Source organism: Cryptococcus neoformans, chromosome 1, assembly GCF_000091045.1.
Source record: "Cryptococcus neoformans var. neoformans JEC21 chromosome 1, complete sequence".
In the NCBI taxonomy this organism is placed as follows: Eukaryota; Fungi; Basidiomycota; class Tremellomycetes; order Tremellales; family Cryptococcaceae; genus Cryptococcus; species Cryptococcus deneoformans.
The window spans coordinates 597,501-611,939 of NC_006670.1; the positions used below are offsets into that span (position 1 = coordinate 597,501).

Consider the following 14,439-nt stretch of genomic DNA (forward strand, 5'->3'; position numbering starts at 1 on the left):
TCTCAAGGTCAAGGTGAGTTGCATCCCTCATGGACTTGCAAATTCTATCTTCCGTTAACAAGCCCTATAGATGCCTCTTAAGGAGCTTATCATTTTCCACCACGACCAAGAGTACCTTGATGATGTCCGCTCTCTCGAGTCTTATATCGCCGCTGAGCTCAACGTCGTCAACATTGTTTATACTTCGGAGGAATCTGCCGTGGGTATAAAGTACCGTGCTACGGCCGACTGGCCTTCTCTGGGCAAGAAGCTCCGAAAGGACATTGGCAAGGTCCGATCGCACCTTCCCAAAATGTCTACCGATGAGTGCAAGGCATTTGTTGCCGAGGGCAAGATTGTGGTCAACGGTGTTGAGCTTGTTGCCGGTGATCTTGTTGTCACTCGGTTTGCCGAAGTCCCGACTGGCGAAGTCAAGTATGACACTGCAAGCGACAATGATGTGATCATCTTGCTTGATATCCGACGACATCCCGAATTGGAAAATATGTCTCTCCTCCGATCTTTGACTTCTCGAGTCAACAAGCTTCGAAAGGAAGCCGGCCTCAAGCCTTCCGACAAGGTCGACATCTTTTACGAATACGATGCTGGGGAAGAGGATGCTATCAGACCTGCTATCAGCGGGAATGAAGAGTACTTGAACAAGCAGATTGGTGGCGTGCCTGTGGAATTAAGTCAAAAGGGAGAGGACAAGGAGGTGCTAAAGAGAGAAGTTAGAATGAAGGAGGCGGAGGGTTTGGGTCAGGGCGAGAGGTTCGTACTGAGCCTTGCATTGAGGGCCTAGATATGTGGCTAGATGAGACGTTTTCAGTTTGGGATACCCTGGTTATTGATGCACATTCAACATTTTATGTCTTCCAGTAGTTAACTTTCAATTCAACTGCGTCGACGCGACAGGTAAAAAGAAAAGGAAAAGGCCCGGGTGCACAAAATGCATGATACTGAGTTTTTGAAGAGTGTCTATTATGGTACAGGATAGTACAAGAGTACCAAGCATCCGGATCTTGCTTACTATACATATTGTACATGCGAAAGAAAACGGTGAAGAAATGATTCCAAAAAAAAGCAAAAAGGTTGGAACAGAAAGAATGGGAAATAGCAGAATATGACAGAAAGTCAAGCCTTACTCCCACCCAAAACGGAAAAACAAAATAAGGGAGACAAAAACGAAAGAGACTCGTGGTTATAATAATAGTTATGATCTAAATAAAAATAAAAAACGAACCTTTGTTCCACAAACAGAACAATCTATGACGAATGATTCGCCGCTTTTTTCACCATCTTTTCAGCATACGAGTGGGGTTGTCCTTCGCCCCTTTGAAAGAGAACAGCGGCGTCTGTTATGTCCAGCTGCAGTTTGCCTAATTCGAACGAGCATCGTGTGAGTAAAAAATCCACTTATAGAGTGACGCCAAGAAAAAAAGAAAAAAGACTAACCATCCTTACACGTCGCCTTGGCACGCATTTGATCACACAAATCATCGATAAGCAAATGTTCTGTTGGGTTCTATATCACGGATGTGTCAGTTTCATCAGGCCTTGGTTACATGAAAAACAAAGGGGGCGGTGCGGTGCGGGGGACTCACCTCATGCTGCATCCCGAATCTCATCCAGAGTTCCGAGGGCTTGATAACCCTCCCTTTCTCATCCACTACATGGATGACTTCATTGTCCGCTTTGCAAGCATATTCCTTCAGGCTGCGAATAGCGGAGATTTTTCCTTGCTGCAAATCGGTACTCTCGTGGGACACGCTTGTGCGAGACGATCCCATCGAGTACTCGGGAGAGTCGATCATTGAGATATCATTACCGCGTCCAGAGGAGATATTGGTATTGGACCTTGAATCCGATGACTGAGGGGACTGGGAGTTGGACAGGGGCATCACGGGCGAAGGAGACATGTTGAGGTAATTGTTGGGGCTAAAGCTAGTTGACGGAAGGTTGAAGGCAGCGGAAGGAGAATTGTCAGTACCAAAGATCTTGCGCAGCTGAGCGTTGAATGCTTCGTCGTCATTGTTTAGATAATCGTTGGCAGTGGTGTCGGTGGTGGTATCACCAGACAGGGAAGCGAGGAACTCGTTGACGCTGTTGTCCGTTACATCCCAATTGGGAGCTGATGCCTCAGCTGTGGGCTCTCTGAAAGCAAATCGATTCCAATCAGACGCTTGGCCGGTAGCCCCCAAATTTTGGGTAATGTGGTTCGCCGATTGGGTCACAGAGGCAGGGGCAGGATTGACAGAGGGTCGAGCGGAAGTAGAGATGGAAGCAGATGGTGCGCCAAAGTTGAACAAGTCATTCATGCTGTTGCCGGCCGATGCAAACGACATGGAGTCGGGCTGCGAATTGAGTAGAGTGAATGGACCGCCTTGATTCTGGTTTGTATTCTGGCTGAGAAGATTCCCCACGTCGTTTGGATACAGGCTTTCCCAAAGAGCGTTGAACTCGGACTGATCGGCAGAAGGAGGCGAAATGACACCAGATGAATTGGAGTTGGAAGACATGGACTGCTGTCCGTTTGAAGCGGAGGGGTATTTTTGAACAGGTTGAGATGATGAAGAAGGCGGGGGAACGGGTATTGCACCGAGAGCATACGTATTAAAATGATCGGAAAACAGAGCGGGAGGAGTGCGATCTGAACTGCGGAGGGACACGAGAGACTCTGAGCTATTATCACTGACGGTGTTGGTCGATGAATGGCGGTGAGCAAGCATAGGAACATCATTAACGCTCTTCAAACTATCATCGTTGTTACTCTGTGGCGGTGTAAGAGGTTTGGGATTCTGGGGAGCGGGAACGGAAAAGTTGCCATTGTTGCTGTTTGTAGAGCTGCGACTGTTAACGGGCATGGAGAATGTAAATGCGGACTGCTTGAGAGCGACATTTTCTTCCTGCAGACGCTTGAGGATGCCCCGGAGGTTTTCATTTTCAATCTGCGTGCCGTATGCTTTGTTTTCGAGCTCTGCCACCTTGTCCTCGAGCTGCTGTTGCATCAGTCTATCGGCCCAAAAGAAGATACGGATACTCACATCCTTGACTTTGGCCTCTCTCCTCTCCCTGAATGCCTTTTGAGCAGCGCGATTCTGCTCCTTCCGTCGTTCGGACTTGTTCAGCTCTCTCTTTCCATCACCTTCACCTCCGCCGGATTTTCGACCTCCTTTCCTCCCTGAACCAGAGGCCGAGCCGGCGGCAGCTCTGCCAGCCCCGTGCTGTTTCTTGTCCTCGTGCCCCGATGGAAGATCCGAGTCCGAAGCTGAGAAGGAAAGAAAAAAAGAGTCAACAGGGGAAAGAGAGTGCGGACGAGAAAGACTAACCATCCTCGTCGTCGTCGTCTACTACCGCACTCGGCCTGCCGGCCTTCCGCTTGTTCGCTCCGTTGCCGGCGAGCGTGTCCTTGTTAGCTGGGTCGTCTGCTGGACCGAGGGCGATCTCTGGGGTGAGAGAGTCGGAGTCGTCGGAGGGGGCGGGGTGTTCGTTGAGCTGGGAGTCGTGTGTGGAGGCGGAGGGGGGGGTGTCCTCGGGGGTGTCGCGGCCTGGGACGGGCATGTTGTTGAAGAGGGCGGCGGGGGGCGCCGACGTGGGGGCGTCGCCCGGGGAGATGTACTCGAGGAACGCGGCGGTGTTGGGGGTCAGTGCGGAGTGCATCGCGGCGGGCGGGGAGGAAGAAGTGATGGGAGAGGTTGATAGAGATGCGGGTGGCGACCGGAGTTGCAGACACGCGGGACGCATTAGTCGCACTCTGCCCTCCATTAGTACGAAATACTAATAAGCATTACAAACTATCTTGTAATCGCTGAGTAATCCCTCGCTTGCGGGTGCCACCTGGGCAAATCCCGACGCCGCCCCCCGGCCTCCGCCGCCGTCGCGTCTTCTGTTGCTACACTTGTCCTCTTCCATGCACTCGGACCCGCATTGTACGCCAGCGCACTATGAACAACCAAAACCAGCAGCCACCGGTCAACCTCTCGGACCCGCATCTACAGGCCCGCCTCGCCCTCCTCGCAGCCCAGCAACAGGGCCTTGCAGACCGGCAGCCAGTCTCCCAAGACCACATCGCAGCAATGGCTGCTGCCATGGGCTCCATGCAAGGACAGAACAGGGATGCCATCATGAAGCAGGCAAGCTACTTCTCCCACCGTCCACGGCCACCGCTCACGTCTCACAGTTACAAGCGCTCCAGAACTCACAAGCCCACCGCGCAAAGCTCGCGGCTCAACAGACAGCCAACCAGCAGCCGCAGCCCGGACCTAGCGCCCCATCGCCTGCAAACCAGCCGGGTTTATCTGCACCATCGCCGATTACCGCACCCTCCCCCTCCAACCCCCTCCATCAAGATAGCTTTCAACATCCGGGCATGCCCAGATCTGGCTCAGGCGATAATCTTTTAAATCAGCAACAACAACAGCAGCAGCAGCAGCAACAACAACAACAACAGCAACAACAACAACAACAACAACCGTTCATGTCGCAACAGCAACGCGAACTGTTTCTAGCACAACAACGAGCTCATCAGCAGCAAAGCATGGCTGGACCATCTGATGGCTCTGTTCGTCCACCATCACAGGCTCAGCCAAATTTACCCGGTCAACCTCAAGGCCAGTCACCACGACAACCGCTCAGCCACGTGCAACAGCGACAAAACTTTTTAAAGACATTTATGGGCTACTTTCAAAATATCGGACAACAGCCGCCCCCAGCCATATTCGATAACGGCGAAAGAGAAGGAGCGTTCAAAGTTGGAGACGGATGGATGGACGTCATTGATCTGCTGATGGCCGTCATGAAGGCCGGTGGTATTATGAATGTAGGTGCCTTCATCGAGTCTTTTAGCATTGCCTTGATCATCCTTTCTACAGGCGATGCAACAGCCAGCAGACAGTCCCACATGGCGCAATCTTTTAGCAGTCAAGAACATCCCCACGACTCTCCCTTACCCCATCCCTGCTCCCAAGCCCCCCAATTCAGATCCTAATGCCCCTCCTACAATGACGACCGATCCTGTCCAGTACCTCACCGCTGCCTACTTTGCCTACATCCACGGGTTTGAGACACATATGCAAAAAACAAGGCAGGCTTCGTATGCTAGGCAACAGGCAATGGCCATCGCCCAAGGTAGACCGCCTCCACCGCCACCCGTCATGCCTAGCCTGGCCGGTTTCAGACTTCCAGGACAAGCCCCTAGCCCTGCAGAAAGTTGGTCATCAGCCCAGGCACAGACACCAGCTCCGGCCGTCCCTTCTTTACCGCCACCCCTCAATACATCAGCACAACCACCACCTGCCTCCACCGCTCCCACGCCTACTCATCCCGCGCCTTCACCAAGTGATTCTTCTACAAAATCTTCGACTACATCTGGCCCACCTCGAGCGAGAAAGGCATCCAGCAAAAAGGAAAAGAAGGATCTGTCTGTCAACACCAATGTGCCAAGCCCAATTGACGGAGAAGCAGAGACGCCTACGGGCAGTTCTGGCGGGAAAAAGAGGAAGAGGAAGAATGCGAATGCACCTCAACCAGTATGTTCAAGGCATGCTTCAATGCGACAGTTTCTAAATTTTTAATTTTTTATAATAGGAAACCGCCTCTACACCCGCTCCGCCCCCAATTGTTTCTACTCCTGCCCCCGAACCTCCTGCGGAACCAACCAAGCGAGCACGCTACCGTGTCGAATACCGTCCCATCAACTTTCCTGTGCAGACATTTGCCGGCTGGGAACCTTCCATGGTCTCCTCCACTTTCCCTAAACACTCCCTTCGACAAGGTACCCGCCCTATCCATGATCTCGCAGTGGTCGACATGGAGGCCATATTGATGGGCCTGAGAAGCCGTATGCCAAAGGAACTGGGTTATGCGGTCACAGTTTTAAATATGCTGTCAATGTCGCACCCCGAAGAGAATATCAACGGCCTGCCGCTGCATCACCTGAGAGAGATTTTCATCGAGCTCTTGGATTTGACGGAAGAGGCCGCATTTGGGGATGGAGGGCGGAGTGGATGGCTGAAAAGTTGGCATGATCTGAATGACGTCAAGGAAGAATCGGCTGCCGACGATAAGAACAGCTGTATGGACAATCTGAACAAGATGCCGTTTTTCGAACTAGAACGATTGGGAAGGGATTTTGATTTCTCGGTATACAAGGATGAGGAAGAGTATCAATGGAGAAAAGAGGAAACGAGCGGGAGCACTGGAATCGTTCTCGCGTGTATCAATATGCTCCGCAACTTTTCGATGCTTCCAGACAATCAAGAACTCATGGCATCCTATCCTCAAATGATCAACCTCTTAGCTTCCATCTCAGATGCCCGATTGTGTCGTTTGCCCGGAGAGAATTGCACCAAAATCAAACGACCATTTTCCATCATAGAACTCGCCCGAATCCGCCGTGATTGCGTCAGCATCCTTGTCAACATTGGCGAGTACGTTGAGCTCCCTCGGGTACCCTCGTCTTCAAGCCTTGCCATCTTCCGACTCTTATCCACCTTTATCGCATCAGGCTGGGAGTCCAATGCCCTTAGTGAGCCTGTTTATGGTCCCACGCTTTCATCATCCATCCGCGATGTCGGTCCGCCCACCGTCGTCCCATCCATTGACCGTGCCCTCGCCGCTTTTTCCCTTCTTGCCCAACCAGATGCAAATCGCGAGGCACTGGGGTCGTCTGTTCCCCCTTCAGAGCTGATAGACATGTACGAGTCCCTTCTCAAGCTCTTACCCGTCACCAAACGCCAATTCGAAGCGATGCATAGCATCGAAGAAACCTTGGGCTACAACGAAACACTAGCCCTATGCCTTTACTCCCTGGCCTTTCTCTCTCCCTTGCATGTCAGAGCAAGTATGCGCAACGTACCGGGAAGCGTACCGCTTCTCACCCGCATCATCTTTGACACCGCTCTTCAAAAATCCGACTATCGCTCAAACCCTTTCGGAATCCTCTGCCGTCGCTTATGCGAAACCCTAGGCGTCCTCAACGGGACCGTCTCGCCAGCAGGCACTGTTGAAGGGCCATCTGGGATGGGATTCGGCGCAGGAGGGATCGAAGGTAGCGGCTGGAAGTTTGCTAGTGGAAGGGTGGAAAACGGATGGTTGGCAGGTAAAGAAGAAGGTGTGTTGGGTGCTATTTTAGGCGTAAAAGGAATGAGTTGGGCCGCGTTGGGAGAGCTGGACGGTATGGTCTGGGGTGGTGATTCGATATAAATAAAATAATGATAATAATAATAATAGAGTGGATAATAATAGAGTGGGCTATAATTCATTCATGTCGTGTAGTATAATTATATGTAGTAGTCAGCCACGCACGGATGTGGTGTAATATAGCTTAGCTGGGGTATAAAATAGTGGAAGTCATCTTCTATATATGTATCATTGACCCCATGAAGCTCAAGGATAAAGTACCGGGATGAGAGGAGGAAGCCTTTGGTGGTGAAAAGCTGTTTGATATCCTCCAGTTTTGTCGTCTATATGATCGATTCAACAAAAGGAAAAAAAAGAAAAAGGAATTGAAAGGATTTAAAAAGTAAAAACAGGAGCAGGCAGGACTCGAACCTGCGCGCCTGACGGCATTCGATGAGGAATTTCAAAATTCTAATCGAACCGAGTAACCACTGTCGCACTACTCCAATTGGTGTTAGGCTTAATTAAGGATCTATCTAGTAAACAAAGCTTTACTCTATTGTTTTTTGTCTGTTATATGTAAGGCTTTTCGCCCTTGATGTATAGTCTGCAACTATCATGACTTGGTGTCTCCCAAATGCCAACACCTGGAAATACCATCAAGCTTAATGTTGGATTGTGCTGAAACTTGGTGGAGCTCCGGAATTTAAACCTCAAAGTTGTCAATTCTCGTAATAATTTACGACGCGGAGCACAAATTGTTGAAAGTTGTTGCTGCCGGCTGCCCAGCTTGAATCTCTTTCTTCCACATCATTCTTCCCCGTGTTCACCTCCTGACCCCAGTCTTACTCCATTTTTCACCCCCGGGTGTCGCCAATATCAAGAAGCACAAGGTTTACGAAACAAATTCGAAGCCTGGCTACTCCTCGACCCGATTAATCTCCTCGCAAACTTGCGATCGTTCGGTCATCAACCCACCATTTACGCCTCTGCTTTACGACTTGTCAAGGGATTTTATATTTCAACAATCACGATTGTCGTCCGAAAGGGGGATTTTTATCAGCAACTTGACTAGCTACACACGACAATACTGAGGTTGTGCTCAATCCTACCATGGCCCATTACGTCCCAACCTCATTCAAGCCCATGCGGTCTTTGGTGGCGGCAGCAGGTATACAATTGTCTCCATCTCCGTCTTCGGACCACAATGAGGGGACATTCGAAACCGAAGATGGGGAGCTGCTCTTGGGTAATATCATCATAGATGAGTTCCCAGCAGATGGTGACCGTCCACCTGTCAAAGGTGAACATTTTCAACCACCTGGGCTATTCAACACATCTATGATGCCGACGATTGTCACCACAGACGGCAAGTTACATGTGGAACTCAAGACAAAAGATGACAAGGCAGCCATCTCCGAGAAAGGTCAGGGAGAAGGGCTGATGTTACCTCAACATGTACTGTTGGAGACTTCTTCGGCTGTGCAAGCCGCTGAAGATGGTGGTGATGACGGGGAAGAAGGAGATCACTCATTAGGAGGGGATGATTTCTGGGAAGGCCTTCACTTTGTTGATGATGATATTATCAGAGTAGGTCGAAACTGTAATCCTTTGCAATTATCAGCCTTGTTGACTTGGTTGGTACAGGGTTCAAGAAGATACTTTAATCCTGAGCCTGAGGATAACCTGGAAGTAGAAGCGACCTTTCTTGCGACAGCGGATTCCAGAAAGGTCTGTCAAAATTGCAAGCGCCCCGGTCACCAAGCTTCAAAGTGTCCACATATCATTGTACGCAGATTGCTTTTAATGTGCTTCATCTCCCAGATGCTAACATATTTGCAGTGTACAACCTGTGGAGCCATGGACGAGCATGAGCGTCGCGATTGTCCGCTTAGCAAAGTTTGCTATGGATGCGGTCGACGAGGTCATCACAAATCCGAATGTCCAGACCCCATTTCCAGGAATAAGCGATGGGCAGGTTGTGAACGATGCGGGAGTAGAGAGCATACAGACAAAGTAGGACATAATCTTTTCATTCTGTATCACGTCTTTTCCCGTGCTTATGTATGCGTAGAACTGCCCTACTCTGTGGAGGATTTACACTTACCGCTCAGATTCCGGCCGACGTGAGACAATCAAGCTGAAAGAAAAAGCCGAAGGATGGGTGAAGGAGGCCATCGGCGGCGACGCGATGGAGGATTGGTGCTACAACTGTGCTAGAACAGGTCATTTTGGTGATGTTAGTCATTCCATCAGGTGTAAAGGGTTATCGAATCTGGCCGAATCTGACCTCTCATAACAGGACTGTCCCCAACGCCGTGGTTCTCTAGTTCGGCTTACGGCTCCTTCGGCATTCTCGCGAGAGATTGCACGACGCGGACCGTTCTTCTCTGCTCCAAAATCTTTCTTACCTAATCCCACTCATTCTCGATGGGAAGATGACGACCCTTCGGCCATACCCTATACTAGTGCTTATGACTCGTTTGCTGGATCCAATGCTGGTCGTAGAGGGCGAGAAAAGGAGAAGCAACAAATGATGGCACGCGATACCGATTTTAATGATGAAGACGATTGGTTCAGTGGTGACCGAAATCGCAATATTGGAAAGGGCGCCGGCACGCCACGAAACAATCCACGAGGAGGAAGGGGTGGGAAACGTCCTTGGGATTCAGAAATGCGAGGGAAGGAATGGGACAGGGACAGATACGACCGTGAACGGGCTTCCCGAGAATTCTTTGATCGAGATCGTGAACCTCCTCGCTCTCGTGGGCAAGCTCCTCCTAGACGTCGATCTCGTTCTCCCAATCGCCGAGATGGCTCTCGTGACAATGCTGTCCAAGAGACTGCACCTAACTCTGCTCCACCCAAAGCAGTCTATAGGCCCGCGATCAACATACGAGACCGGGCGATAGATTCCCCTTCTGTGCGCGAAGGTGAACGCGGAGCAAAAGCCGGATCGAAAGCCTTAGTGTCCCGCGCCTTGAGCGGCCAGAATAGTAGTAACTCTACACCTCGTGGCCAAAGGTCTTCCAATTCGCCTTCGGCCCTTCCATCCTTACTGAGTAGAATTGAATCACCCACTCCTTCAAATTCAACTTCGCGTAGCAGGAAAGGTCGTGGGAAAGAACAAGAACGGGACTGGGAAAACGAGTGGAGAAGACGGGGAAACGGTGGCGGCAAAGTGGCTAATTGGGGAAAGGATCTTGACAAGGAAACCGAGGGGTTGTCCTTGAAGAAGAAGACAAAGGATGACATAAGTAGAGGGAGTAGCGGGCAGAAATATTACGGCGGTTATATGTAATGTGACCTCGTACAGCCTGCGTTTGCCATACTCTTACCGTTTTTCTTGTCCTTTGCACAGTCGAATCTTCTTTTTACAATAATGTTGGATTCTTAATCAACTTGCTTCGCCATACTGACGACAGGCTGTACACTACAGTGGAGATCTAGCAAAGTATACATGGTTTTGAAAGTCCAATCCAGCAATGTCGAATCGCTACTCGACTTCAAGAATGGGTACTCCATGCATGCGTACTGAACGCGTGCGAGCAAAATGACTGTCTTGCAGATGATAAGCAGCTGTACTTATAAAAGGGGGGAATCCATTAGTGATGCATGGACAATGAACATGGTATAATGGACGAAATACTAGGATACAACTCTGGGTATGAATTTAAAGTGAAAACACATGAAAGACGCCAATTTATAATAATAATGTGCTTCGAAAAGCAAGGACAAAGCGAACCATAGGGACCTAGCAATGATGGCCCTTTTTGTTACTATACAACGAACGAATATCCAAAAAGATTATTTACAAGCGATCACCATCGCATCTGGAACCCATTTTGTTTACGAGTCTGCGGATTTGACATGAATAATTGAGAACTTTGATTTGAACTTGAAGAGGTCTTGTCTGTAGAGCTAAGAGGTGAGAATTGAGACTTAAAAAGGGCCATTTGTTCTGTCATCTCTTGCTTGCGCCTCGCCGCATTGGCCTCGTCGAGTTGTTTCCTCTTTGTGACCATCTCTACAATGTTGTCATATTTGGAATTTTCTACGTGCCCTAATGTACCGATCAGCGTCAATGCAATAGAACAAGCGCCATATAGTACTAACATCCGTTAGAACAGAATCGACTTTGCCGAGGGTTGTGGACTGCGTTTCCACATCTTTCTCGGTCGACGTTGATGGCTTGGCAAGTATGCTATCATTCATATCGTCATCAGCATACCCTCCATCCGCCATGTCATTGCAAACCTGGGCGACTGAGAGGAAGGCTTGTGTGCCGAAAATCCTCCCGTCGTTAAAAATGTTCGTATCCGCCCAACTTCACAAATTACAGGATTGTATAATACTGAGATTATTACCACTTACAATAGAGCAGTAAATGGTGCCGCTGCTTTGCGGCCTAAAACAAGTCCCAAGCGGGGTAAGGCAGCACTAAAGAGATTCCGAATCAGCTGACACTGTTTATTGAAAAAAGCAATCTGGAGCACGTATCGGCGTAGACGACAAAGGATTGACTGGGCTACAAGTGCCAATGGTGACTGGCAGCATTGTTTACCCAAAAGTGTGTTATGTATCACATTACTTATCGGAACTTAAGCCGGAGGAAGATAGAGCACGAGACGAGAAGATTTGACATATGGCATCCTTCCATGGAACAGCCGGCTATAGCAATAATGGTCACTTACTAAGCTGGCTTGCCACTCCAAGATTTGGTCCCTGCCAATAGGTCCACGCAGCATCCTGCTGGCTTTGCTGGGTTTTTGAGTAGCAATCTGCTGCCCAGTGGCGGGTACAGGAAGCTGGGATGAAGATGAGACTGGTTCCTCCTGAGCTGGATTTCCGTAAGACATCTAGTCAAGAATCAGGGATGAAGTGAGAATGAGATAGTTTGTTGAGTTGTCGAAGTTGGGCTTTTGTTTGGTTCCAAAGCTAATAATGACTGGAAGGAGAGGGCCTTCATCAACAAGCATTCAGGCAGGGTAAGCTAACGTAATGAGGAAGGGATCGCTGGTCACTTGCGAAAGGAGCTGATAGACAGGAGATCAACATACTTATATTGTCCACGGGATGAGTCTGAGAGAGGAATGGGGAAGGACTGGAAAGGGGTGTGTGGGAAGGATGGGAAGGGCACGCGTAGCTGTAGCTTTCGCAGTGTGCGCGTCGTGAATCCAAAGCAGCTGCCTGAAGCGCCAGTATAGGCCGAACTGTACTATAGAAAGGAATTAACCAAGGAGAAGTAAGAGTAGAGCGTTGGCGACTTGGAAGAGTCGTTCAACCGTGCGAGATTCAGGCTTAAAAAATGTCTTGCCTGCATCACTAGCCCATCAGTAATCAGCGAAGATCATCGCTAGCCGCGGCCCCATGTCAAAGCCTAGACATCTCACCCCCAATTATATCAAACCAAAGGACCTGCCAACATCATACATCAATCTCACCTCTTACAGCAGCATATCCGTTTCAGACCCGACGCGTCGCGAATCCAGAGGCCATGCCTCCTTTCGTCTCTTATCCGGCGGAACCGCCCAGGTGCAGTTCACGGCTATCGCACTACGCACAGTGCTCTCATCCTATTGGTACTCAGTATAAGGCCAGTCAATATCTATCAGAAATGACTGGAAGCAGACATCAGCACTTACCGGGAGGTACGTACTGAGCAACTTATCTGGAGAACCTGAAGATAAAAGTACGATAGCCTGTCGCCCTACCCTGCAGCTCTCAAACATTCGTCAGATCTGAAGTGTACACGCTATCAGACTACTGAGAAAAAGTGTCTGCTGGTTTCTGGTGTCAATATGACAACGTAAATTTGTAGTAACCCCCTTTGAGCTTCCGATGCCCGATCATGCGACGCCCGGAAAGGAGATGTTGTTGCGCTATTCTGTTATCGGGTACGGCGTCATTCGACATTTACCATTCGAGTCCAATGTTTAGTAGCTCGTCCGTTCCAAAATGCTCGATTGTCGCATATGCCCCACTTCACCAGTAGTACCAGGCGATTCCAGTGCCATCGTTTATCTCCTGATCCCTATTCCAAGTACCCATCTGCGATTGGGCGAAGAATCAATGGGGCCCGATGGTCGAATAAATTCCTTGAATTCTAGGGTCCAGATTACAGACGGTGGGCTGTAAAACTGAAAAACGAGAGGATATTACAAAGAACAGAAGCCTCGGGACCTCAAAAGATGGGGTTATGGTGCGGCAGATGCAGGCACGGTCCCAAAGGATGATTGAACTACCGCTGGATGGCTAGACCGCAGCGGAAGGTAATAAAGGCATACTCCTTCAGGCCTCACGTCTAAGGCTAGTTATAAACTGCGAATGTCTTTAAATGCTTTTCAGCCCAGTGTCAGCAGTTTATAGACATTAATCAAAAGATGAATGAAGAAGCATAAGAATGTCATAGATATACGTTCGATCCAGGAGCTCGCTTGGCTACTCCTGCTCGATTTTGCGGCTGCTCTACTTGACGAGGGCTTGAATTTGCCGAGGACGGCGGAGGGGGGGCATTGGCCGTCTCGTTGATGACTACGTAGCGCATGAGTCTCGCGCTATTAATATATCAGTTATATTACACTCACCCGATGCCCACTCTTCGATTACCCTCTCCTCTTTTGCTTCATCTTCGGCGGTTCTCTCTCTTTTACCGAAAAGCATGTCCCGCCATCCCACATCTCCGACAATCCTCATTTCTTTATCAAGTGCGAGGGTAGCACTTGTCCTCTCTCTCAAACCCACCATCTCAAGCTCTCTTTGCATCTCTCCTTCATCGACAGTCTCTCCTCTCTGCAGTTTCGCGATCAGATCACTGAGAACGGTGATCTTCGCCTGTTGCCGCGCAAGTGATGCTTCAGTATCTTGACGAGTTCGCATGAGGTGCACGACGAGGGAAGTGATGATTGTCCAGTATATGAAAAACGGAACAAGAGGACGAATACGTTGTCGGAGTGGGGGCACGTCTGTAGGAAACGCATGTGAAAATCGGCGAGATGGGCGACTCGGTACTGCATAAACAGATTGAAGGGGGACGCGAGGTAGTCGAAGTTGGCTTCTGAGCATGTCGGTATGGTGGAAGAAAGATTAGACAATGATTCCCTTTGCTTTCTGCCGTATATCACGAATAGGACGAGTCAGTCACTGGCCGCGAAATTTCCTTTCGTTGCTTGGTATAATCGACGATGTAGCGAGACACATCATATTCTTGATTGTGGACAGCGGCGGGTGAAAGCTTCTTTACCTGATTAGGAATTAAGTCTATGCGTCATCGTTTTTAATTGAATTTGGCGGTAATTCTACTGCCAAATTGTATTACAAAAACTCGTATGAAGGAAAATG

The 14,439-nt window shown here is 49.4% G+C and overlaps 6 protein-coding genes and 1 non-coding gene across 7 annotated transcripts in view; 3 read left to right on the forward strand and 4 right to left on the reverse strand.

The window, feature by feature from the left end:
• CNA02290 (isoleucine-tRNA ligase, putative) overlaps window positions 1–943 on the forward strand; it is a 3,954-nt gene extending 3,011 nt beyond the window's left edge. Inside the window, exons 7-8 of the mRNA XM_566621.2 lie at window positions 1–13; window positions 71–943. The exon at window positions 1–13 is cut by the window's left edge and continues 212 nt beyond it. Coding sequence (XP_566621.1) covers window positions 1–13; window positions 71–781 — 724 coding nt within the window. The 3' untranslated portion in view covers window positions 782–943. The remainder of the gene's footprint in view (window positions 14–70) is intronic.
• CNA02300 (hypothetical protein) lies at window positions 936–3,676 on the reverse strand. Its single transcript, XM_566623.2, has 5 exons — window positions 3,309–3,676; window positions 3,024–3,247; window positions 1,584–2,975; window positions 1,435–1,504; window positions 936–1,358 (listed from the first exon to the last, which is right to left on the reverse strand). The coding sequence occupies exons 1-5, from the start codon at window positions 3,637–3,639 to the stop codon at window positions 1,246–1,248; spliced, it is 2,130 nt and encodes a 709-aa protein (XP_566623.2). The 5' UTR covers window positions 3,640–3,676; the 3' UTR covers window positions 936–1,245.
• Window positions 3,677–3,915: 239 nt separating this feature from the next.
• On the forward strand, window positions 3,916–7,354 carry CNA02310 (hypothetical protein). The gene is made up of 4 exons (XM_567149.2): window positions 3,916–4,112; window positions 4,160–4,798; window positions 4,851–5,507; window positions 5,566–7,354. Exons 1-4 carry the CDS (start codon window positions 3,924–3,926, stop codon window positions 7,180–7,182), a joined length of 3,102 nt encoding a protein of 1,033 aa, XP_567149.1. The 5' UTR covers window positions 3,916–3,923; the 3' UTR covers window positions 7,183–7,354.
• A 155-nt stretch (window positions 7,355–7,509) lies between these two features.
• Window positions 7,510–7,604, reverse strand: CNA02320. The gene has a single exon. It is a non-coding gene; the product is annotated as a tRNA-Ser (tRNA).
• A 284-nt stretch (window positions 7,605–7,888) lies between these two features.
• On the forward strand, window positions 7,889–10,694 carry CNA02330 (mRNA-nucleus export-related protein, putative). The gene is made up of 5 exons (XM_567235.2): window positions 7,889–8,688; window positions 8,746–8,886; window positions 8,941–9,114; window positions 9,173–9,337; window positions 9,401–10,694. Exons 1-5 carry the CDS (start codon window positions 8,212–8,214, stop codon window positions 10,397–10,399), a joined length of 1,956 nt encoding a protein of 651 aa, XP_567235.1. The 5' UTR covers window positions 7,889–8,211; the 3' UTR covers window positions 10,400–10,694.
• A 46-nt stretch (window positions 10,695–10,740) lies between these two features.
• On the reverse strand, window positions 10,741–13,402 carry CNA02335 (hypothetical protein). The gene is made up of 5 exons (XM_024656058.1): window positions 12,159–13,402; window positions 11,793–12,061; window positions 11,473–11,538; window positions 11,215–11,302; window positions 10,741–11,161 (listed from the first exon to the last, which is right to left on the reverse strand). The coding sequence occupies exons 2-5, from the start codon at window positions 11,955–11,957 to the stop codon at window positions 10,920–10,922; spliced, it is 561 nt and encodes a 186-aa protein (XP_024514130.1). The 5' UTR covers window positions 11,958–12,061; window positions 12,159–13,402; the 3' UTR covers window positions 10,741–10,919.
• Window positions 13,403–13,460: 58 nt separating this feature from the next.
• CNA02340 (expressed protein) lies at window positions 13,461–14,314 on the reverse strand. Its single transcript, XM_566625.2, has 2 exons — window positions 13,686–14,314; window positions 13,461–13,632 (listed from the first exon to the last, which is right to left on the reverse strand). Exons 1-2 carry the CDS (start codon window positions 14,161–14,163, stop codon window positions 13,505–13,507), a joined length of 606 nt encoding a protein of 201 aa, XP_566625.1. The 5' UTR covers window positions 14,164–14,314; the 3' UTR covers window positions 13,461–13,504.
• Between the last annotated feature and the right edge of the window lie 125 nt (window positions 14,315–14,439).

Bases quoted from the DNA above. Each gene is read 5' to 3' on its own strand.
- CNA02300 (XM_566623.2), bottom strand. From the start codon at position 3,639: ATGCACTCCGCACTGACCCCCAACACCGCCGCGTTCCTCGAGTACATC. The intron at 3,248-3,308 runs GTTAGTCTTTCT...TTTCCTTCTCAG, and splicing joins AGACGACGACGACGAGGATG to CTTCGGACTCGGATCTTCCA. The intron at 2,976-3,023 runs GTGAGTATCCGT...ATGCAACAGCAG, and splicing joins GAGAGGCCAAAGTCAAGGAT to CTCGAGGACAAGGTGGCAGA.
- CNA02310 (XM_567149.2), top strand. From the start codon at position 3,924: ATGAACAACCAAAACCAGCAGCCACCGGTCAACCTCTCGGACCCGCAT. The intron at 4,113-4,159 runs GCAAGCTACTTC...CACGTCTCACAG, and splicing joins GGGATGCCATCATGAAGCAG to TTACAAGCGCTCCAGAACTC. The intron at 4,799-4,850 runs GTAGGTGCCTTC...TCCTTTCTACAG, and splicing joins AGGCCGGTGGTATTATGAAT to GCGATGCAACAGCCAGCAGA.
- CNA02330 (XM_567235.2), top strand. From the start codon at position 8,212: ATGGCCCATTACGTCCCAACCTCATTCAAGCCCATGCGGTCTTTGGTG. The intron at 8,689-8,745 runs GTAGGTCGAAAC...TGGTTGGTACAG, and splicing joins TTGATGATGATATTATCAGA to GGTTCAAGAAGATACTTTAA. The intron at 9,338-9,400 runs GTTAGTCATTCC...CTCTCATAACAG, and splicing joins GAACAGGTCATTTTGGTGAT to GACTGTCCCCAACGCCGTGG.
- CNA02335 (XM_024656058.1), bottom strand. From the start codon at position 11,957: ATGTCTTACGGAAATCCAGCTCAGGAGGAACCAGTCTCATCTTCATCC. The intron at 11,303-11,472 runs GTAAGTGGTAAT...TATGAATGATAG, and splicing joins GCACCATTTACTGCTCTATT to CATACTTGCCAAGCCATCAA. The intron at 11,162-11,214 runs GTTAGTACTATA...TCGGTACATTAG, and splicing joins TCGATTCTGTTCTAACGGAT to GGCACGTAGAAAATTCCAAA.
- CNA02340 (XM_566625.2), bottom strand. From the start codon at position 14,163: ATGCTCAGAAGCCAACTTCGACTACCTCGCGTCCCCCTTCAATCTGTT. The intron at 13,633-13,685 runs GTGAGTGTAATA...TGCGCTACGTAG, and splicing joins AATCGAAGAGTGGGCATCGG to TCATCAACGAGACGGCCAAT.